General features: G+C 39.8%; 1 protein-coding gene across 1 annotated transcript; it reads right to left on the minus strand.

The window, feature by feature from the left end:
• Nucleotides 1-1,437: 1,437 nt before the first annotated feature.
• On the minus strand, nt 1,438-24,534 carry LOC140341665 (prostaglandin D2 receptor-like). The gene is made up of 2 exons (XM_072427506.1): nt 23,611-24,534; nt 1,438-2,209 (listed from the first exon to the last, which is right to left on the minus strand). Exons 1-2 carry the CDS (start codon nt 24,403-24,405, stop codon nt 1,988-1,990), a joined length of 1,017 nt encoding a protein of 338 aa, XP_072283607.1. The 5' UTR covers nt 24,406-24,534; the 3' UTR covers nt 1,438-1,987.
• Nucleotides 24,535-25,252: the final 718 nt, after the last annotated feature.

Here is a 25,252-nt window from a genome sequence, read left to right on the forward strand (position 1 = left end):
CTCTTTAATCTCGTTGTATAAACCATCTACTACACCTCTTACCAAGCCCACTTCATCCCATGGTGTAATGCATCTATTACATCACATTCAAAACCAGTTCCAACCCATATTTTTTACCCATTTACTACATCTCTTGCCAACCCCTTTCCATCCCATAGTAATAATTCATCCACTAAATCTATTGCTAACACAGTTCCATCCCATAATGTAATTCTTCTACTAAATCTCTTGCTAAACCCCATTCCATCCCATGGTATAATCCATATACTACATCTTTAGATAATCCTGTTTCATCTCATGTTATAAATCAGTGGTCGCCAACCTTTTCGGACCTACGGACCACTAAACTTACGGGCTCAGACCGTGCATGCGTGGGGAGCCGAGTGTCACTCAAACGGGAAGAAACTTCCCCCACAGTGACGTCATGATGTCAGAACCCGCCCCCGCTCTCATCGTAGGCTCAGACCCAGAGACGCAACCCGCCCACCACCCTGAGACTGCGATCTATACGGGAGACATGGTCTACGGCTTTGGTCAGTGCTCACCCCCAAGTCCCTGACTCCCAGGGGGGGCGCACCAACCAGAGCCATGGACCACCGGTTGGCAACGGCAGCTATAAGTCATCTACCATATCTTCTTCTAATCATACATACTACATCTTCTGCTAACCCATTGTATAATCCATCTACTACATCTTCTGCTAACCCATAGTAAAAAATCTTCTACTACATCTCCTGTTAACCTATAGTATAATCCATCTACTACATCTACTGGTAATTCATTGTATAATCCATCTACTGCTAACCCATAGTATACATCTACTACATCTGTTTCTAAAATTTTCATATCTAATAGTAGAATCCATCTCCTACATTTCATGCCAATCCCTTTCCATCCCACAGTATAATCCATCTACAATGTCTCTTGCTTACACCATTCCATCCCATAATGTAATTCTACTTCTACTATATCTCTTGTCTAACCCCATTTCATCTTTTGGTATAATTCATATACTACATCTTTAGCTAACTCCCTTCCATCCCATGCTATATTTCTTCTACTATATCTCTTTCTAAACCAGCTCCATCCTATTGTATAATCCATCTGCAGTATCTCTTGCTAACTCTTCTGTTGTAACTGTTCTATACCATACTTATTTAGTATGTCTCTTGCTAACTCCAATCCTTCCAATAGTATCTATTTACTAAATTCCCTGCTAACCCGTGGTATAATCCATCTACTAAATCTCCTGCTAACCTATGGTATAATTCATCTACTACATCTTGATAACCTCTTTCCATCCCATTTTATAAAAAATCTACATCTTTTCTTAACTCCTTTCCATCAACTTTTTTTCCAGAGCAATTCTTTATTAAGACTTTTTGTTTCTGGTTTGGTCTTTCACCATCTTATTCTGTCATTCAAGACTCACATACATTTATTTTTATGAAATATGTAAACATTTTTATGATATGTATATTTTATATATAGTCACATTACACATCCATCTCTGTACATTTAAATAGAGGAATCTTGTTAAATTATTTTGGTACACTTTCATGACCTGACCGGTCTTGACATCCTGCAGCGAAGCCAGCACAGTTTATCTCAAGAAAGAAATGTCATTCAAAGTTCACATAAATTTAGATAAAATATGTAAACATTTTCATCATATGTATTTTATATATAGTCAGGGTACACATCAGCATCTCTGAATATTTAAACAGCTGAATAGTGTTAAACTATTTTGCTGAGCTTCCACGGCTCAGCTAGTCTGGACATCCTGCAAAGAAACAGGCATGCTTTTTCTCATGAAGGAAATGTTTCTCCACGCAGTAGTTTTGTGGAAGCAATTGCTTGTTTTGGTAGCTTGATATTAGCCTGTGAGTTGATGATGTTGACCTTTCTGTTTTTTGGTAATGTTCCCAAAATCCAAGAGGAGAATCTTAGTTGGAGCAGACCAACTCCTGCATTGCCAATATTTCCACTACAAGTAAGTTTTTGAGGTTTCTTCAAGTAGCTGAGAATTGATGTTGCTATTTTGGTGAATTCTACTGCACAGATTGTGAACGCGAGTGTGGAACTTTGACGTCCTACAGATGATAAACATCCATGGATCTACTATAGAATTCATAGAGAGGAACCTTAAGACTATGAGGTCAGCATATTCATTTTTTTCATTTGTGAACGCGGCAATGTAGACTCGAACCTGCAGAAGAGAAATACAGAACAGTTACATCTAGAGACATAGCTATGTATAATATCAGGATAAAGAATTTGAATATATGACTTGTACATATAGGTTTACCATTTATGTTTTACCATCTGATGGTGACAGCATAATTCTGGATCGAACATCAATGCCACAGCAGCGTGGCACCAAGGACCTTAACAGTAGTATTCTTACCACTGCTGTAAAGCATTGTTCCAAACAGTGTTACCCAACCTTTTTAACATGAGGCAATCCTTTAAAAAACTTTTAGGTTTTGTACCTAAGAGGTACAGATTTCTCATTGCTCAAGGAACCCCCTATGTCACCCACGGAGAGACAGGACACCTAGGGGGCGTATGGAGGTGGTGCGAGTCTCGAGAAGGGCCAAGGTGCAGAGTCTAAGCAGTAACCGGGTTTTCTCCAGAGCCTCCGATGGTGAGGATGTTGCGCTGCTGGTTACGGCCAGTTTCCAGTCCTTGGGCACACTAAGGTTGGCAAGCATGGTACCAAATCACCAGGCAGGAGGATAGTCAAGGAAAGCCTGGGGTTGAGACAGGCAGCAAGCAAGAGAGGTCAGGTCACACGCCAGGGGTCAATAGCCAGGGATCCAGGAGACAGACAGCAATGACACAAGGGCCACTGCTGGCACAGGGAACACTGGAGACACTGGAAACAGCAGGAGGCACAGGAGAAGCGAGCATATCCACAGGCAGACAGGAACACAGGAACAGCACAGGGAAGTTGTCTGGGAACCAACAGACTGGACAACAAGGGGTTAACACAGGAGCTGGACACAGGAAACACTGGATTAAGCAGCAGGTATACAGGAACTAGTTCACAGAACTAAGGGCTCGGCACAATGGAGACACAATGGAGACACAAAGGAGACACGACTTGTTGCACGAACACAAAGTGCAGTCTGAGAGTCAGCTAAATAGCCTGGGCTGATCAAGAGGCTATCTATTGATTGGCCAGTGGATTGGACGGAATTGATAAAGCTTGGAAAGAGAGGCACGCCCAGCTTCAGAACTGCAAGCCTGCGCAGGAGAGGGATGCCTGTGCTTTAGCAAGGAAGAGGTGTGACACCCTAGAAACCTCTGGAGGAACCTGACTGCGAAACACTGATTTACAGTTTATGTAGGTAAAACTATAAAATAGGTAAAAAGTATACAGCAAGATTTCTCAACACAAGCTTCAGGCAGTTTTTACTATAATTTAGTTTTTGCACACATGTTAAAATGAAAATTTTTGGTCCAATGATTACATAAATTCCACAAATGATTTATATTCTCTAAAACAGAATGGACCCTGTAGAATGAAATGTTGGTAGTTCTCACATGATAATTGCACCCCTTCTCAAACTCAAATATGTCACAATTATTTATTCCTCGCTAAAGCGCAGGCGCCTCTCTCCTGCACATGCGGGCAGTTCTAACCTTGGGCGCGACTGCTCTCCCAAGTTTTATCAATTTTGCCCATCTAGCTGGCCAATCAGGAAATAGCCTCTTAATCATTCCTGGCTATTTATAGCTAGCTCAGACACAGCACTCAGCGTTCATGCGATGTGCTTCCACTAGTGCCCAGCCCCCAAGCTCCGCTAAGCATTTCTTATACACCTGTCCATTAATTCAGTGCTTTCCCTGTTCAGCTCCTGTGTTAACCCCTTATTGTCCAGTCTGGTGTTTACCTGCCTGTTCCCTTGTGCTGTTCTAGCGTTCTTCTGTTTGTGCTCCATTGTCTCTGGTGTCTGTTTCCTGAATTTCTGGTCCTTGACCTCTGGCTTGTTCCTGATCTTTCTTGCTTGCTACCTGCCTCCTAGTTACTGCTTAGATTCTGCGCCTTGGTCCTTCTCAGGGCTCACACCATTTCTGTGCAAGCCGTAGTGCCCCTTAGAGGCCCAGTCTCCCGAGCGTGACAAAATACATCTTAAAAAGATGATACATTTAAAATTTTTTGTAAACTATAAAATTTGTAATTGGGTTGAGTATATAGATACCAAAACAGTGCACTCGTGAAAATGGCCACAGACCATGATATCTAAAGTTGTCCAAAGGCAGAGCTTAAAAACCCTTGCAGTTCATTAGAATATTTTTCAATCAGAACTAAACACCTTTTACACTTACCTGTCCCTGATCCGTCACTAGTGTCACTGTCTTCTTTTTTTTCATTCTTCTTTTTCAATCTCAGTCTTGATTGGCCAGGATGGCATTACTCCTACTGCAGGAGTTTATTTATTTCCACCAACCACAGGGGAAGCCAGGACGCCCTTGGTATTTTGACAGATGGGTAGTGATCAGTAGGGATGAGCGAGCAAGAATAATAAGTTCGATCTTGTGGCGAATCGGGCCTTTCTTGCTTACCAAAAATGTAAGCGAGAACGGCCTTCTAAATTCGAACAGGATCGAACAGCATCATGCAGTCCTCTGCGATCCCCGTGCACTAGAGGGTAATTACCTTCTAGTGCCCCGGGGATCGCAAACAGGAGGATTCCCAGGGCTGAATGTAGCTCTGGGAATCCTCCTGTTTTAATTTCTTTTTCCGATGGTTTCGCAAAATCGGTTTGCCGAAATTTTGCGAAACCATTGGAAAGTCGAGGAAATTTTCTCATCTCTAGTGCTCATCTCTAGTGATCAGGCAAGTAAGAATATTGCAGAAAGAACATCGCCAGTACCTATCTGCATTAAAGCCCTCCCTGATCACAAAGTTTTAAAGTAGAACCTATTGGGCCTGATTTATAAAAGCTCTCCAAGGCTGGAGAGAATACACTTTTACTAGTGAAGCTGGGTAACCCAGTAAACCTGGAATGGATTTCTTCAGTCGTTTGCTATTTGCTAGCAAATGTTTTGAATCCTGGACCAGATCCATTACAGGTTTGTTGGATCACCCAGCTTCACTGATGAAAGTGTATTCTCTCTAGCCTTGGAGAGCTTTCATAAATCAGGCCCATTATCTCTCATGTAACAACAGCTATTACTTCTCATATAGAGAACATATCAAGGTGACTCCCACATGACCCCAATCCCTGTCCTTTCCATAGAACAGAACAAAGCAGTCTGGAAAACATTTATTTGTTCTGCTTTCACTGGAAACTGACGATCGTTGAACGGACAGTATTGTATGTACATAACGTAAGGTTAATGTAGGGTTGAGGACGGAGACCATTGTAACTTTGTGTTTTTTCATTCTGAAAGCCCTGGAGAATGAACCACAAACACCACGCTCTGATTACTAAAAACAAAGCGCCATAACAAAATGCCAATCAAATGTAAGTTACATACACTTCTCCATTCATGGGCATAACCTGCGAAGATAATTTATTGGGTGAACCAGCCTGCCAAAAATGTGACAACCGTATTTTCTTCCAAGAAAACATGAATGGATACAAGCCTAACTTAATTAGCCTGGTTGGAAATCATTTATAGCCCTATTTGTATGACAGTGATTCCTTTCCCAGGGAAATTCTACAAACCCAGCTGTACGGTGATGGGTGGAAAGATAACGGCCATCCATAGATCAACTGGATGTGGTCTGTGGTCAGAATGAATATGTCAGAGGGGACAAGGGTGAAGTTTGAAAGGAAATGATTTCTTATCAGAAAACAATCTATGTGAGGTTTTACTCTAAAGGAACCTGAATCTGAAGCCAACCAGAAATGTTCATAACCGGGAAGGCATCAACCCTTTGAGTTGTTGACCTGGAAAATCACACAAATTGGAAGGTCAGTGTAATGTCACAATGTCTAATCTACATACATTTTTGGAATAAAAAAAAATTATCTGAGTACAGAAGTCACAGGATCAGCATGACAACCAGAGAACTACAATTATCTGAGTGTCTGTACCCTGCAGACAACTCCACATATTAGCCAAGCATTGGTCCCCTGGGTTAAATGGCACCCAGCAACATTTAATCCAATTGCTGTGAGCCCAGGGAGTCATGGACATGGACAACCTTGTGGAGTTGTCCTCTTGCCAATTGGGACTTTCAGGAGAGTTCTGCTGAGAACAATTCCATGTCTGTTCTTTGCAACATTGAGGACCAGCAGAACTAAAATAGAAAAGAGCATAGCTTGTCACATGAACCAGACAGAGGAAACCTTGAAACAAATGTATGTATACTAAATAATATTTTTTTTGTTTCTACTCAAAACATTGCATTTGTGATGTATGTGCTGCCCATAAACACAGCATGTGTCACTTGATATGCTGCAAATCAAGTATCTCGCAACATAAAATGTAAGAGATTATGAAAATTTCACATAGCCCAGAGCCTTTGTGGTCAATTTGCCGAGTAGGGCAGCCTATTCATTATAAATGGGCTGCCAGTGCAGAACAACATCCCCAGAATTGGTCCTGATCCCTCAGATCACCACATTGTTGGGAATGGATGTATTGGTGTATTGGATGTATAGCAATAAGCTGAGCTTCAAACCTCTGTAATATTGTATTGTAATGCATTAAAGTAATACTGCCCCTTGTGATAGGATTTAAATTTCAAACAAGATGCATTAAGAACAAATCTTAGGACAATTTTCTTTTTAAAAATAAGTATAACATTGTCTGCTTGCTGTATTGAACAAAGAACCAATTTTCTAAATTATAAATACTTACTTTATATACTCAAGTAAAAATCAAGATTTTTTTTACCTTAAAATGCCATTAGAAAAAGAATCTTGGTTTACTTGAGTCAAACCACTAGATGGTGCTGTGTTCTCATGTAAAGTGTATAACAAACTCTTATCAGAGACATTATTAGAGTTTGTTACATGCTTGACATGAGGACACAGCGCCATCTTCTAGTGTCCAACTGCAATGCAAAAAAGAACATTTAGTAACAAGTGATACCTCAACTCAAATGTTAAATAGACAGAGCCAAACCGGGCAAATGTCATCTTATTTTTTTCCCCTTTTAAAAAAAAGTTTTGAAAATAAAGCACAATTATGTATTTATAAATGATATATTTGTTAGAAGATATAGCATTTCCTATTGTGACTGTGTTCTTGTGATAATTGGCTACCAGGTTGCAGAATGAGCCTTGAAACAAACAAAGTATAGAGACTTAAATGGCTGTGAACAATTCAGCAGCCAAATTGATGGGGGAAACATTTATAAATACAGCCTCATAAATGTATGTATTCACATGCATTTCAGTTGCTTACTGGTATGATTGTTAGCAGCGACAGTCCAAATTTGTGCCCTAGGTTTATACTCAAGTCAGAGTAGTTTTCTTGTTTTCGGATTGGATTATATTAGAGTATATACAGTACATGCTTTTGTAGCAAAGTGCAAATCAAGTAATTTTTTTTAATATTGTAGAGTGGGGAAGAGATAGAATCTGTTTCTTTTTTTTTTTTTTTACAGTTTCTGCCCCCAGTGGGAAGGTTTCCCGCCACTGTTCTGCAAACACAACAGGTAAAGGGTCACCTCCTTGGGGAGAAAAACTAGTCATTAGTTCTAACTTTTCTCAACTCTACTAGTAAAAGTGATTGGATTGCTCTTTGTATCCTTACTGCCTGGGGAACAACAGAAAGCAATGAATGGAGGCATAGAAACGGAAAGTCAACCAACAGAGAGTATATTTGAAAATTATTTTTATAAACATACCCAGGTAAAAATGTTTAAAAAAAATGAAAACTCAGTGGATCACTTGATCTTTTCTTCAGTGTTGTCACAATTTTATGTTTTCATTTTTCTATTCCTCATTCTGGCTTGCTGTATTGAACAGGGAACCAATCAGAAAGTAATAGTGTTCTCATGTAAAGTGTTTAAAAAAGTCTTGCCATCTGAGAAGGACTGTGCAGGAGAGCATTTACTCCCAAGCCAGTACAGGTAGTCCCCAGGCTAAGGAGATCTGACATACGGACGCCTCCTAGATTCGAACGGGGTTTCCCTGCTCGCTTGTGTGCAGAATGGAAGCTTAAAAGTGGGAGGGGCGGTTTGTATGACTTACAGAAGAAATCTTTTGCTAAACACAGCTGAAGTTGTAGGTGATCTTAAGGACTGAGCTCTTTCTGCAGCCTCCTGTAACCCTTTAATGAGCAAGACAAACTCTGAAGTTGTTTCTTTTTACATAACAAAGCACAGCTTGCTCCAGAAGCACCATTCTGTTCTATAGAGAGGGGGGAGGATGAGTGAGCTGCACCCTGATGTTCTCTCATCCATAGGGGTTCTCCAGAGGTTGCTGGGGGCTCCTTGAGAAATAAGCAATTTGTACCTCTCAGGTCAGCTGAAGTGACACTAATGATGTTTTTGGCTATCTGTAATGGTGACATTCTTCCCTTTGACCACCATGCTAATGTACAGTGAGCTGAGTATATAGTAATTATAGAAAGGGTTCCTTAAGACCTGAAACTTATTTCAACGATTTCCGCATGTAAAAATGTAAAAAAAAAGTCTTTTTTAACTTGTCTGTGTAACTGTAGACATGATAGGTGTGACAGGGGTGCGTCCTTTACCTACATTCTTTGCATTAAAAGGTGTCCCTTTTGTCATTTCAGAAATTTGTAAGATGATAATTAATTGCAGAACAATTAAAGTTAGGAAATTAAGTTTAGGTAAGGACAAGCGAAGAAGTGGTGAAGGATGATAACAGGTCCAGGGTTCTGCTCTCTAAATAAAAATAACAGTTACATTGCACTTGCAGAACGTTGCCAAATGATGAAACAATGGCTGGGTTTGTCTAAATTAATCTGTGATTTGTTCCATAGCACTTATGTAACCTAAATTAAATTCTTATTCCGACTTGTCAGGTGAGGTTGAGGATTTTCAGGGGCTGGATTTAAAATAAGCTCTGGCAGCTGCAACAACAAAAAAAATTGTGGTTGAGAAAGTGTTGTGTTGGATTACGCAGTGCGGGCACCTGTGTCGCAAGAACCAGAATTAACGGATCCAAAGGAACGCCAATATCCGTCATTTCCTCTGTGAATTGTTGTACTGTAAGCAAGCAACTTTTATGCTGTAGGGCAAAACTAGAAGTGTTCCAGCTCCATACTTGCCAATAGAGTGGGGAATTGTTTGAAAAGAGGCGATCGAGGCTTGTTGGAATATTATTACCAGTTCCTAAAAGATAAACTTGTGCCAGATCTAGGAAATAAATTAATCACACTAATTAATTTGGTTGTGTATTAATTAAAGGATCAATAAAAGTGAACTTTGTAGCCAATCTTCCGTCCATTTCTCCATGTTTCCAAATCCAGTGAGCTCCTAACTCCCTTCTTGGGATGACAACAGTGCTTTTTGCTGCTTTAATATTTGTAATTTTTTTATTGTTTTTATATAGCGCCAACCAATTACACAGTGCTGTACATTAAATAGGAGTTGCATATGGCTGACAAATACTAACCATGACACTGGAGGAGGGGCGGATGCTGTCAAAAGGGCAAAAAATCTAAATTCTAGCCTTTCCAGCTAGACTACAGAGCTTCTTTTATCCCCCTTGCATCTCCATATATATGCATTATTTGCTTTCCCAGTAAACCAAGGCTGCTGTCTGGATACCTATTAACCTTCTAATACATTATGATCCTGATTTAATAAAGTTCTCCAAGACTGGATGACAAGACTGGGTGATCCAGCAAACTTGGAGTGGATTTCTTAAAAAAAACATTTGCTATTAGTTGGCAAATGTTTAAGTCCCAGACCAGGTTTCCAGGTCTGTTGGATCACCCAGGATCTCCCATGATACTCTATCTTCTGCTGTCTTGGAGAGCTTTCATAAATGAGGCCCTATGTGTATGGAAAAGGCTCATACAGGATGTAGAGGTGTGTCTACATCAATGGGAACTAATCTGCCGACCCCTCCTGCCAATGGCTTGCCTTATTATTGTTTGACAAGTCTTGGGATTCAGCGAATTATTAAAAAATGAAGAAAGAGGGGTGATTGATATAACATTTTAAATTCTTCTGAATTTAACTCAGGAGCACTCTGAGTCATTAGGTATCCAATTCATACTAAGCGCGGAAGACTTAAGCCTTCATGGTGCTGGTTTCCCCGTTTTGTCCAATCAGCTATATGTGATGTAGCCTTGAATTTAGCTTTAAGCACCAATCACAGTTGCTGGACATCTATGCTTACAATATAAATGTGGGGAAAAAAATGGAACATCAAAAATAAGGAAAATATTGCAAACTATTTACAGGTATTAATCCTATAAAGTTACAAAAATACAATATTTTTTGTTATACTGGTCAATATGTTCGAGCTCATGATAAGTCTCATGGCTTATACTAGTTAGAACACACGTTGTTGGCTTTGTTGTTTCAGAATATTACATAGCATATAGCGGGTAATATTCACCCAAAAGGTTGTCCCTCCTATGGCCGGGCTTTAGCAAAGAGACTTTCTCTTTTGAATATGTTTACATCAACAATCAACAATAATTTATCAGCGGTTTCTGTAACAAAAAGACCGATATCAGGAAAAGTCATTGTGTGTGCACCTTGAGATTGCAGACCAATGACTGTGGATTATGTACTTTACCCGTCACAAAGAGAGTATTCACCACCTGCCAAGCACCTAGGAACAATTAATGCCAGCTATCGTTTACATAAAACGAATCAGAGGACAAACTGCAAGTTTTCAACGCACCGTTCGAGTTGATTCTCCAAAATAGTGGAAGCTTGTGCCATGGTATGGTTGTCTCTGGTATACATTTATAAAGCCAAAAATGGATCCAATACAACTAAAAATTTAATTTTCTCTTAACCTAACCCTCAACCCTAAACCCCAGCTCTTAATCTGTAATTAAACCTGTTATCTATAAAATTAACAATTTTCCACTACTCACCTGCTTGCCTAGTGCTTGAGCTTTTAAACTCAATAACCTTGATTCTTCAAAATGAGGGAAATGAACTATTGGATCTTACCATGTGTTCTCCTGCCTATGAGGTGGCTACGTTTCTTTGTAGGATCTCCCTCAAGCCCAGGGGTGTAGTCGCAAAAATAGAAGAGGGGGCACGGAAGAAACTTCCCCAGAGTGACGTCATGATACCAGAACCCACCCACTCTCCCATGGCAGGCTCAGACCTGAGAGACAACTCGCCCACCGCCATGAGCCTGCTATTCTATATGGGAGACATGGTCCGTGGCTTTGCCCGGTGCGCCCCCCAGCGGTGCCCTTCTCCTGACCCCATGGGGGGGGGGACCAGCCAAAGCCACAGACCACCAAAGAATCCTTTGCAAAATAAGAGTGGGCATGTGTGCCCATTCCCTAAAAAGTAAGAGCATGGCGTTCCCACCTGTGCCCGCGCCACTACACCCCTGCTCTAGCCTCAATGTAGCCACCCTTGCCTCAGTGCTTCTGCAAACCAACACACATACACAGGGTGGCTCCTATATAGTAGATATGTGGGCGAGCCACTGAATAAATATCAGTGCTTTTACTGCTAATCTCCTAAAATTTCTAGTTATGCAAAACCAATACTTTGGTTACAGGCCCAGAGCAAGTATACTGCATAGATAACAACAAGGTCAAGCCTAAACTTTTATTCTTAGTGTTGGGTAGAGTAGGTTAGATCCCTTTGACTGCTTTCCTGGGCTCCATTAGAAAGATTTACTCTTCCTTGTGTCCTGCTTATAACGTTTTACTAGACAGCAAATGAGGTGAACTTTTTTTTCGGGTAAAGGGAAACCCAGAACTCCTGTTAGTCCATCCCAGGTAGATTTGTAAGCTCTTCGGGGCAGGGTCCTCTCCTCCTCCTGTGTCACTGTCTGTACCTGTCTGTCATTTGCAACCCCTATTTAATGTAGAGCGCTGCTTAATAATATGTTAGCACTATATAATTCTGTATAATAATAATAGATAGATATCCAATCCACCCCAATGCACAATAGGGTTGATTAAATAAGGCTGTTTAATTAGCATAGTGGATTTTCTCCTTGCATTGGATTGTTAGCAAATGGGATAAAATCCTACTGACTTCAACCATTCAATCATGTGCAAGGAAAATCCTGATCACTTTGGAATTCTTTACAAAAAAAAAATATAATCATGCTTTGTGAATTATCCCTTGCAAGGTGATAATTTATCTTGGTAACTGAGCAGCCTAGTTTCCTTAGTGGCCCTCCAATACGCCCCAATGTGTAGCCATATGGTGGTGTGTTGGAGTGCTATTTAAAATGAATGGTACCAAGATGCAGCAATGTATACATTCTGTATTGACGTGCATTGTAGTAATGCAATGAAGTGACAAAGCACTAAAACCAAGGCATATCTTTATAGTGGAGCCTCATAAAGAAGAATGGTTTTAATCATTCCCTATTCTATCAATGACTTGACATACACTGTAAGAACAAGACCTCCTATGTACAATGTGACAACTGACCTGGAAATACTGTTCAGATGAGTTAATAAATTGGTTGTCCTTCACCAATGCCTGATAAATCCTGCAAGAAATGTACAAATGATGATCATATTTCATAACCGGAGATGGTCAAAGTAGGTCTACATCCTACCCAGCTCCCCATATTTTATAAAACATAGACTGCACTCAGATCAACTTCCAAATGTTTTGTTTATTTAGAAGTTCAAGAATCAAACACATGAGATAGTCAAGATTCACAGCTGTTCAGATACATTTCACACAATAAGTACTGAGTCATAAAGTAACATCAAAAGTGGAAGATAGTTTAACAGTAAAATATTTTACTTTGTGGCTTAGTACATGAAATGACTGATTACTCGTGTTTTATATCACACATTTAATATTAACATCAATGCAGTCTGCAATTTATAAAATTGATGCAACACACTTGTAATTGCCTACATGTGTTGTTTACTGCGTGTTTTCCTGCATCTGATATGGATAGACTAGCTTGTATGTTTTACAAGATAGAGAACATCCTGCATCAATGCTTATCAGTCTGGTATTACCGGTAAGTTTTTATGGCACAGCCGCAAGTTTGCAAGCAGATAAAAGGCATTGGCTGATAATGGCTGGCTGGTGAGAAAACACACCCTTATTTCTGCTAGCCAAATTCTAGAGACAGCTAAATATACCACTGAATAGGAAGTGGAGCATATTACATCTAAAAGCTAAATTTGAGTTAAGCTAAATGCAGTTTGATTTTATTGCTCATTGTGAATTTCTTAGAAAGTCCATTAGAAGCTGCAGTAGAACAGATAGAGTCTGTCTCAGTTTTTGGCTGGAAGATGTCCAGTATCATCCAGTGAAGCCTTTGTTGAGAATTTTATTATGGAGGAACCCTTGAAATAACTTTAGGGTCTTAGGAACCCCTGCTATAATTACTATATATTAGAATATTAGCGTTGTGTACAGTAGGAACAATGCTTAGTGTTCTCCCCAGAAATGTTTTAGTGGAAGAGAAGAAGCTGTAGCCAGGTGGCAGTTCAATATTGTAACCCAACTCTCCAGTAACCACCCAAAAAAGCCTGGTCAATACTGAAAAGTGCCGGGTGGTGCACCTGGCTAAAAGGAGATGGGGAGAACACTGTTGTTGGGTTGTGGGAAGAATGTGACTGTTACATATAGCCAAAAAGATCATTGGTGTCTTTTAAACTAACCTCAGAGGCACAAAATGCTCATTGCTCAAGGAACCCCTGGCATCTTTGGACCCCTAATGTTGCACAGAACCCTGGTTAAGAAACACGGATATAACTCCCCTCTCCCTGATTTGCTCCCCCTATGCTGCCCCTTTTATTTATTGGATTTCAGATCTTTTATCACGGAGGGCACCTAGGGAAGCCTGCATGCAAATGCATTTTGCATAAGGGTACTCACATCTCCAAACTGACACTTGGCCATGAAGGCATTACTATATTTACATATTTCATTTCAAGAACCGGACCATTGCTTGCATCAGGCTTAAAGCATAGCTAAACTCACAAATTTCACTTTACATAAAAGGGTAGACAACTCTTTTATGTAGAGTGAAAATTCTATTGTAGCAGCACTGCCCCCTAATTCTCTATAGCCTAGGCGATCATTAATGAATGGGAGCACAAAGCCTCCCGGGATACCTACGTCAGGCATCTTGGGAGGCTCTTGGGTGCTCCTTTTGCACATGCTCGAGCATCTCGGGTAGGCACAGAAGGAGCCTTTTCATGCACAGAAAAACATTTGCAGGCACAGTGAGATCTGCAAGTTTTTTTTTCATCCTACGTCACCCAATTTGCACCTGGGTGGGGTGACTTAGGAGGAAGAACCCAGAAGAAGAGACGAAGATGGTGGCACCCGAAACACCGGCTCCGGGACAAGTACAGGACATCCCCGGATGGATTGTGTATTTTTTTTTGATTAAGTATATTTTTTTCGGCTGTTTTCAGTTTAGTTACTCTTTAAGGGCTCTTAAGAGAAATTGTGCAGAGGGTGCTGTGATCTCCTTACAAATCTCTCTTCTGGACATGATTTGTGTTGTTCCAGGGTCTGCAATCTGCAATTGTTATTAACAAAATCTTATTGACTTGTACTGCATCCTTTCTCCGAGAGTGCTGCTGTGCTTGTGATTTCAGAAGTCTGATATAGTAAGACAAATTGATCTAATCATTGAACGTTACTTTATAAATATGTTCATTTTTCAAAAGTACAAAACTAAATTAATATGCAGTATTTTATCTGCTCAGATTTCAGTTGTAAACTCTAATGTACAGCTGAGCGGTTTCTTGTCATACTTCCAAACCTAATGTTGGACACATAGCTGGCTGAACAGGGCATAGATGAGTGCAGCCAGTATTCCAAGGATTTGAAAGCAAACAATAAACTTCATGGTGGGAAACCCCTTTATATTGCAATTTATGTATATTATTTCTTTGTTATTAACCACAGCTGAGATTAAGCCATTGAGTACTTTCCTGAGGCGTTCCTGTGGTTGGTAATGTGCTCTGTGTTACTCAAGCTCTTTACTGTAAAAGGATTTTTTTTATTAATTTCAAGGACTACTAAAGACAGAGCTCTAAAAGGGCCACAGAGTTCACACTTCCTAAAACACAAAAAACCCAGCACAAAATTCTTGTTGTCTAATGTTTAGGTACTGATGGATATGAAAGTATATTGCAATTCTATCCATGACTAATTTGTTTTGTGCAAACAATGGAAAGGCTTCAGGTAATGATTCCTGTCTATGCCCTCACTAAGGTTGGTGCCACCCATTATGTCCCCCCAACTTGAAATGCCTTCTGCAACATACCATACCATTTACCTTATTCCTTCTGGCAATCTTCTCCACTGTCCGACCTTCCTGAATATGGTTTGCTTTCCCCTCTGGCATCATTTTGTACAATGCAAGAGCAGCAATCCAAAAGAAAGCCGTGGTTGGAGGTGGTCATTGTGGTCATTGGTGGACCCACCATGTGGATCCAAACTCAATGGTATGTTAAGATTATGAAGTATTTTGTTCCTTTAGTAGGTTGTAATTTCTGTGGGTGAATACCCCAATTCATTCAGCTGTTTTCCCTCCAAAGCCTAACTTTTAGAGATAAGTGTTCTGGGCTCAGATGCACATCCTGTTCTTTGACAGAGGATGAGGCTTTGTAGAAGTTGCAACAAAGAACAGATGTTCATCTAAATGAGTAGGAAGGGGGAAAAGAACCTTCTGCATTTGAAAATATTCACAGCTGAAATAAGATCAATTTTGGGTGAACCCCACTGGTTGTAGATTAATAGGAATATCTCCTGCCTCTGACTCATTTCTAAACAAATTGGACTGAAAAACTACTTTCACATTTCCAAATGCTGGAAGGAACACTGCCTTGAGAGACAGAAGGTTCCTCTCCACCCAGAAAATAATAATCCTAAAGGAGGGTGGGAGTGTGACTCCTTTTACCTCTCCTTCACACCAGGGGTACTGCTACTCAGATACCAATATGGGACAGCATTCTGTCTGACACTCCAACGGTTTTTCTGCAACCCTCATGTATTCCTTGAATGTTTCACGTAGAATCCACAATATCCTGCAAGATGAATACTTCCATCCATTGCCAAAAATTGGACCAACCATCCATTATCTCTTAATGTAAGTATCTACCTCCCCTGAGGAAGCCATATGGTAAAACGCGTCAGGAATGAGACAACTACTCTTAAACTTACTAATTTCATGTTAACACACTTGCCTGTTTAGATACATATTGTTGATATTACTACTGGTGTTTTACTGTATTACTGTTTAATGAATACACTAGTAAAGTTCATTATTGTTTGCCACTAAAGCCCCCTTCTGTACATCTTTATTATGATAAATTCAGGGAACAGACATGGGAGAGCCAGATGCCAGAAGAGGCCCACCAGATAAGAAAGCTTATTGGCTGCCATATTTAAGCCTCTCTGGTTTTTGGTGCAGGTTACTGGATCCTTGGTTCGCTACTCCCCACTTTACTCAGTCTTATCCTACTTTGATAGACCCTGGCTTTGCCATGACTCTGTCACCTGTTTTTCATCTGCCCTGACTTCGGATTGTTCTAGCCCTGATTATTGTCTACTGCCTGCCTTGACCTCAAATTGTCCTGACCCTGATTATCATCTTCCATCAGTCTTGACCTTCGGCTGTCTGGCCCTCGATCTGTCGGCCTCTTCACCATCTACTGTGACCCAGCTTGTTCTGTTCTTGCTTGCTGATTATTTCTATACCAAAGCCATCTTATCTTGCTCACCCCTGGTGGGGAGATCCTGGGGGCTGGAATCTGCAGCAATGTAGCCCAGTGTCCACTAGAATTATAAGACCACCACCCCTTGTGGGGTGCTCGGGTAAAGACCAGGCATCACCTAAACTCCACGCCCCACGTAATTCTGTGCAATCTGTCTGGGAAAATAGCCCTAAAAGTTTGGAATCACACCACTAACAGAGATAGGACAACCACAATGAATGCTGACAGACTGGTAGAGAGGGCTGAACAGTGACTAAAATTGGGGTCACGTGTGACTTTTGCAGACTTTTGGTCCACTTGCAATAATTTTATTGCCTTGCAGAGGTGCAGGTACAGTATTACCAACAACAGGTAGATGTTGTCACTGACAGGCAAATATTTCCAAGAACAAGCAGACATCAATGGCATGCAGCTGATACCAATGATGGGCGTTATCTGTAGAAGTAAGGTATCAGTGATGTGCAGATAATACAAAGACCGATTATTGTGACATACAAGTAATTACCAGCAACAGGCAAATATTACAAATGGCAGTGAAATGTCAATGGCATGCAGGTATTACCAATGACATGTATGCATTCATAGCGTGCAGATATCAACAAGAGATTTGATGTTGTGTATATATGAGTCCAACTTTCATAGAAATAGGGATGGAGTTGTTATACACCCATGGTTTGCCTTGCTGCACAATTAGCACCATAGCAGCATACCACCACCTTATGCTCTAGCTGTCCATGTTGGACCTTCCCTCCTCTGCCTGAGCCATAAAACTCTCAGTCGTTGACTAGCCAGAAATGTGTCCCCAATACTACATGGCTCTCTACAGCATCACCTCCTGCCCCATGTAGTGAGCTGGCATCACACCATGCAGGGAAATATCATGAGGAGCAGCCCAGGGGTAGGAGGGCACAGCTGTGACCCCCACGGATGTACTGGCCGAATATGGGTGGCAAGAGAACAGAAAGACCCCCTTCTCTCAGTCCACCCATGATCATATGTATGCTGCTATGTAGACACCAAGAACATAGCATGTATAGAAACAATCAGTCTTCCATGATTGTACATGCTCCAATAGTGTGATTGATTGATGCTGCAAGATTCAACCACAGTAGATGAAGAAAGTCAGCTGAAGACTCAGATGAAGAAAGTTGATCACTCAAAACTCATCAATCTAGGTGCCTTCATAGACACAATAAAGTAGTAGGCATAGCCACCCTTGGACAGGACAAGTGGTTTTGAGGATTGAGCAGGATTACTAGGTGAAAATACTATTTTGTCTTGGTCCTTGTGTCTTAGTGGTTGTCCACGTTATACGTAATATGATAAGAGTATTTGGATATATATGTCATGCTTAACTGAGTGGTAAAGATAAAGTAGGAAAAGTATATTATAATTAGATAAAGTAAAATGGAAATGATAAGAAAATACGCAATGTTACCAGTAGAAGATAAAGTGGAAAAGAAAGGAGAATTCTTATTGTATTCTTAAGATTGAAACAATAGGGAATGAATAATGGTAAAAGATGAAGTATGGAAGGCTATTTCCTCTCACTCTGTATATCACTGAGAGATAATATATAAATTACACAAATTTAAATATGATTTGGGTAACAATTCACAGGTCACGGGGTTTCTTTTTTTTTTTTTTTGGGATGGAATCACTAAACAGAAGTAGGGTTTGTATAATTATGTGGTAATGGAGGGAAAGATATTAATACTTTTTCTCCTCTTATTATTAGTAAATTAACTACACGTTTGTTTTGAGTGTGATAATAGGTAAAGAGTTATAGCAGATAATTTTGTCACTGAAGAACATATGAGGGGGGTGGGAAGGGGGAAGAAGTCTATAATACAAAAATGAACCAACTAGGAGTATACTGTGTATCGAGATAATAATCCCAATAAAAGATAGAGACTAGAACTGAGAAATACCAAAGGTTGGGATAGATATATATATAATTAAATTTGAAGATTGTGTTGTATAGATAATTTACTGTTTAATTATGATTTGTTGGAAAATGAATATGGTATGACACATGCTAGGTTGGCTTGTTTATTTGTATGATTAAAATGAAAACTAACAAAGAAATTGAAAAGAAAATACTATTTTGTTTTTGGGTTTGACTTTGCTTTACTTCACCTTTATTTTCTTATTCTTGGGAACTCTTAAAGTGATTTGTTGCCATGTTCCCATGTTTGGACACCCACAGTTAACAATATGAAGGGGTCCCACCAACCCAGTTGAATTTTTTATATTCTGTAAAAGAAGAAGCTGAAAGACACACAGGTGAGCAGGAACACAAAAACTTCCAGTTGGACAGGAACAGTAGGAACATTTTCTGGAAGAATAAAGTGTTAGCTAATCCAAGAATCCGGGGGCTGATTTAGACCACCTGGCTCTGTATGAAAATAAAATATTCTTGAATGGACTAAACCTTTCATTCTTATTCTATCGAAATATTCCCAATTGTTTGACACACAAGAATGAGTGAAAGTGCAAAGGTGAAAAAGTTCAAAGCTTTAAAACAGCAAAAATCTGATAGTAAAGGGAAAGGCGGTGATCTCGTCACTGATCGGTTTCACATATTGAATTTCATCTCATCAGAACAGACAAAGCTTTGTATGGATTGTGGGTGACGTTATTATCTTAATCGCCAGTCCACAAATGTTAACGTATACTTCAACGCAATGGGCGGCCTTTCTGCTGACCTGACATGTAATTTTAAGCTTAAGCTAAGCAAATACGATAAAAATATATAAAAGATAATGCAGTGCAATGTATATGGAGAAATGTGAGAAACATAGATTGAACAGGAGATGTCTGAGAAAAAAATGATATTTTAACCAGAGATCAAATGGTGTGTATTAACCATGGCTAGGAAAAAATGTATATGACGGTGATGCTTTATGCCATTGTTTTCTTTTATTGTGTATGGTTTTACTTTGTGATCTTTGCTAAAGTATGACTTTACTTTGTGAATACTGGAAGAATGTTGATTGACAGATGATGAATGTATGGGAAGAAGTGGGAACCAATTAGCGTATTTCTTGGCAATGGAACTATCAAGATTCCATAAGCAGCATCCAAACTGATGCAATGATCTTGTTCTTCACTATATAAAACATGGCATGTAAAAAAATATGAAGTTACTACTTCTCCCCCCGCCTTCCCGTCTGTAAACAATCTATACTTTTTTAACTATAAGTTCAAACTGTCAATAACCCCAGTTCTGTAATCTTCTGCCCCCGGCAGTTCTGTCTGTGTTGACCAGTCTGGTGAAGCCTAAGCGTGGTCAGTCTTGTTGCCACCTTTTTGTCCATGTTATTATGGCTGCAATGTGGTCAATGCAGAACCATCACCCATGTATTTAGGTTGGGATGTTGGCACTGCCAAGGGTACCCACTTGCTTTTCTGTGCTGTAGAGAGACCCCTTTTTACTTAAGAATGTATTTTTGGGTGGGAAGTACAGATATTCGCCCCTTACATTCCTCAACCAGGCGGTATTGGTATTGTTCTGACTTCAGAAGAACAGAACTTCTAACGGCTTTTAAATTACAACCCAATATAGAATTATCAATGAGAAGGCACCATTTGGCCCTTGGTATTGGAATATACTCCTTCTTTGTTAGACTGTTGGCTGGTATATGTACATTATAACAGGGAAAACATAAGGGCGCCATTGCTGAGCCCCTATACTCAAATTTTGGTTAGTAGGCTATATCCTAAATATATACACGGATAAGAGCCTCATTCTCTGATGCCCTGGCTGATCTTGATCTGTAGGTTCTAAGGCATTTAAGCCAGAATTGCAGCATGAAAGCCAGGCAGATAGCATTTTTGACAGTCTTCACATTTCTGTAGGACAAATTGAACCCCATCATGTGCAAAGCAGCAGGGTCACTTAGCTTCCCACATCCCTAGTGAAAACTCCCTTGCTCAGCTCATGAACACTTTAATGCTTTGCAAATTACAGTTTTCTACACAAATTTGTTACTTCTCCCTAAGATTTCTAACACACAATTGCAATATGGATGTTGTGAAACACAGGGGCAAAAGCTATGTACTGCTTTATAAGTGGCAGCAAAAGTTCAAAGTTTTAGGCCAAAAGTTCACAATTTTCAAACTTTGCAAATACTAGGGATTTGCCACAAAACCACGATGGTGGCAATCCCAAAATCCAACCCTACAACCCAGAGGGAAATCCCTGTGTAGTCCAACCAATTTTATTCTGGGAACAATGACAGGTGAGTATATCATGTGGGGTTAGGGATTAAACAAACCTTTTCTTTTAACCTGCTCTCTCCAATTCCATTTTCGTGCCACTTTTTGATGTGTAGGGTACAGCAAGGATGCATTTAGTGAGAAGTTGGTTAAATAGGCTCATCTACCATTCAGCAGTTTAAAACATTACAATATCACTATAAATGCCAACTCTTTCAATAGCTAACTATTTTTAAATGCCTAATAATACAAGACAGTCTAATATGGGTGGATAAGGTTAAAATTGAGAGACAGTAATCTGCATCACTTTTCCACAACCCATTAGGACTGTCAAACAGTACAAGACAAAATACCAAATAATAGACTTGACCCTTCCTATATGTCATGGCGTGCTACACCCTGATGGTTCTGCCCATTACTTTCACTGTGTGTGGTATGACCATTCTTAAAGAATGACACCGCAACATGCTACAAAAACAGGCTGCAGGTTACTGTGCATTGTGGTAACATGAGGTACAAGAATGTTTTCCTGGGTACTATTGCAATGCTTGAGTCTAGATGAACCTTAAGATATGCATTTGTGCTGAAAAACACATCAGAAGTGATCGAAATGATCATTATCCAATCAATAAGAAAAGTTGCAGAGTACAATGATTCCTATTCTTCCCTATGTAGTTTTACCAGAGCCCAGTGAGCCAGATCAGCACCCGGTGATCTGGCAGCAGAACTTGTAATGAACTACTCGCCTTAAGCATTATACTAATTTTTTGTCTCCTCTCGCAGAATATTATGTTCCAAATATAGATGTACTTCCTAGCAAAGCTCTCCACTAGTGACTATCTATACATGTACTGTGTAATAATTAAATCTAATTTACCTTGAGCATTACATCTGCCTTTTTATGTTTAAATGTTTGATCGCAGAGAGAGCTCATAGCTTTATAACCATTATAATTCCTCCCAGGCTATTACTTTATACCCACCAATACGAATTCACAAGTGAGCTATGTCAGATGAATTGAAGAGGAACAACTTATTAAGTATTTATCATGCAGAGTGCACCTCAGGCAATGTCAATGAACTGAACAGCCACGTGGACGCTGGTTGGATATGTTGATATGATCATGTATAATTTTTTTATTTCTTATGGCTTTTTTTAACTCTAAGTTGGTCACATAAAACCAACCACAGTATTACTTTGCATTTTAGTTGCATGAAAATAAATTCTATTTATTGTGTCTGCATGACAGGTGCATGAGTTTGTGTTTGTTACAAGCAAGGCATAGCTAGTCACTGGGACTTTTGCCTGCTAAGCAAATTAGCATGATGTAGCTATGTTTAGTCCCCAAGTCTGTGAGAGCACCAGGTACTAATGCCCTTATTAACTGTTTTATCCCAATGTTATTAGTTAGAAGTGAGGGTAAAATCTACAATAAGGACAAGACATCAATGAAAGACAGGAGATCTAGAATCTTAACATTCTGCAAAAATATAGTACATTTTTTCCAGTCTGAAGTCATTGGTCCTCTAACTGAAAATAAGAAATTTCTCTAAAAGATCGTTGGATAGAAGAAACACAAACAGGCTCCAATTCAACCTTTATCAACTCATTTACCATGGGGAACCCTTAAAATAACTCTTAGGTCTTAGGGAACCCCTTGTATAATTACTAAATCCACAGATCACAGTATATTAGTGTGGTGGCCACCATTTGGTGGTCAAGAATCTCTTACATTGCTAGCCATTGGGAAGAGTGTCACCCTTACAGATAGCCAAAAAGATCATTGGTGTCACTAAAACAGGCTAAAAGTGCCCATTGCTCAAGGAACCCTTCGCAAACTCTGGAGGAACCCTGGTTAAGAAACACCGATCTATTCCTTCTGCAATATCCACTATGGCTGCCTATACACTTTAACTGAACTTTAATATGAGTTATTTAATATGAACCTGTCAAGGAAATAATGTGTGAGTACATAAGGGATTTGTGTGGTGAAAATTCACTTTCAATAATTTGTCATATCCTACAAATTGTTTTCTCTTCACTGCCATTAAACACCAATTCTAGGTGCATTGTCTACGTAAACTTCAATGTTGCCCATTGGAGTCCTTGTCCTTGTCTAATTGTCCAATGATAGCCCAGTTATTGGCCACCTAAGTGCTGTATTAGGATTGCAGGGGAATGGCAGTGCTCCAAGTCAGAGCAAAAGATGACCGCCACCTGGGCAGCATGCCCGGGATCGCAGGGCTCCTCAGATACACATAAACCTTTGCGTGAGATATAACAGGTATTTGCCGGCACCTTAAGATTTATATTACTAACCTTCATACTGATGACCTGTTCTCTTTCACAAACAGAGTATTGTAACCATTCTTATTATTATAACAGGTGTTATTGTATCAAAAGCATTACTGCATAACAGAAATCATTGTTAGGAGATACATATTGTGTGTGCTTTTTCTAGACAACCAACGTAAATTAACTTGAAATTCCCTGTTAGGAAATAAGGAGCTAATTGATATCACGTCTTGCAATTAAACAGTAGTACAACTTACATAACCTGATTATTTTGGCAATACGTACAGTTAAAGGAAGCGAACACACTGTAAAGAGAACAGTCATGACTGCCAACAGAATAAGATGATCCATCTCTTCCATGCCCGCTTGCTTGGCTAACTCCACCTTTGCTCCAGATTTGACATTCCTTTGGCTTTGAATTCGGTACATTAGGTAAAGACGTCTCATTATAGCCACATTACAGATAATGATGGCTAAAACAAAAATTCCCATAATGGTCCCGTAAAGCACCGAATAAGCAAGAACTTCGGGCTTTGAACTGTCCACAGACATCTGAATGAAGCACCAAGTTCCAGGACAATACTGCTCAAATTTGCCAAAGCCCGCAAAAGGCAAAGAGCAGAATCCAGCACTGAAGATGTAGACAACAAGAGGAATCAACAAGCCAACCCGTTTGGTTATGTAGTTGTGGTAGAAGAACGGGTACGCGAGGGCAATCCAGCAGTCTAGACCCATGGCCAAAAGAATGAGCATCGGCGCCAAGCCGAAGAATATCATAAAAAAGCTGAAAATATCACAAAGGCTCCGGTTTCCAACCATCTCCACCAATGTCTGATTTTTGGAATAAGCGGCAAGAACCATTGGGCTGACTAAGCATTTTCCCATCAGGTTGGTTATGGTCAAACCTGTCACCAAAATATAAAAAACAGTGGTTTTCTTCCTTAATCGAAGCTTATGTTGCCATAGAATAAAAATGGCAAGGACATTCCCTATGACTCCAGCAGAAAACAGCAATATGCCCGGTAAAACAGAGTAGCTACCTTGGATAGCTCGGCTGTTGGAACAAGGATAGAGCTCCATGTGAAAATTCAACACAGTGCCTAAATTCTTCCAGCAGCCAAAAGGAGGCAGCAGAAAATGTCTAGGAGTACCGGACGGCTCATCTGTCTGAAACGTTCTGCTCTTAAAGTGCCTGAATGGCTCAGCTACTAGCATGTTTAAAGGAGGTGGAGAAAAGCGATCAACATGTAAAATAAATAGGCTTAAACAAGGCGTATCCTATTCTAGTGACAGGCTGGATCAAGGCCAAAAAAAGTGAAGTTATAAAAGAGGAAGTGTTGAAAATCTAACAAGACGAGTTTTGTTGGTCATTCTGAAACCTGTAATATTGTAGAAGTGCAGCCACAGTTAGAAGATTTGATTGTTATATCCAGAAGGGAAAATGCATGAGATAAAATGATGTTTTTTACATTAGCACAGGACAGCTGGGAGGCATTAAAAAAAGATAAACTTACCACAGTATAAATTAGAATTTTCTCACTGGCAATGATAATAATGGTATCAATAGACAAGAATGAATTAAAGCACAATTGAAATTTCAGCTTAAATCTGCCTAATGCATTCCAGGTGCATCAAAACAAAAAATGCAAAAAGCCGTGAAAATCAGTCACAGTTGGAATGGAAAAGCTTCTACGTGCCAGAATTCTGCAATTCGAATCTTTGCCCTTTCTGGGAAGCTGCAATCTTTTTGCAGATACACACCCTATTAAGGCTATATGCACTTGCTAGATAATTGTGACATGAGTTAAAAGATCATGATCATCTTATATAAAAATCAAACGCTCGTGCAATGGTTCATATTCCGATACTACTTTACGTTAGACCAGTAAGATACAACTTCTATCAGGGGACCAGTGACAATGTTTGA

Source organism: Pyxicephalus adspersus, chromosome 12 (genome assembly GCF_032062135.1).
Source record: "Pyxicephalus adspersus chromosome 12, UCB_Pads_2.0, whole genome shotgun sequence".
Taxonomy (NCBI): Eukaryota; Metazoa; Chordata; class Amphibia; order Anura; family Pyxicephalidae; genus Pyxicephalus; species Pyxicephalus adspersus.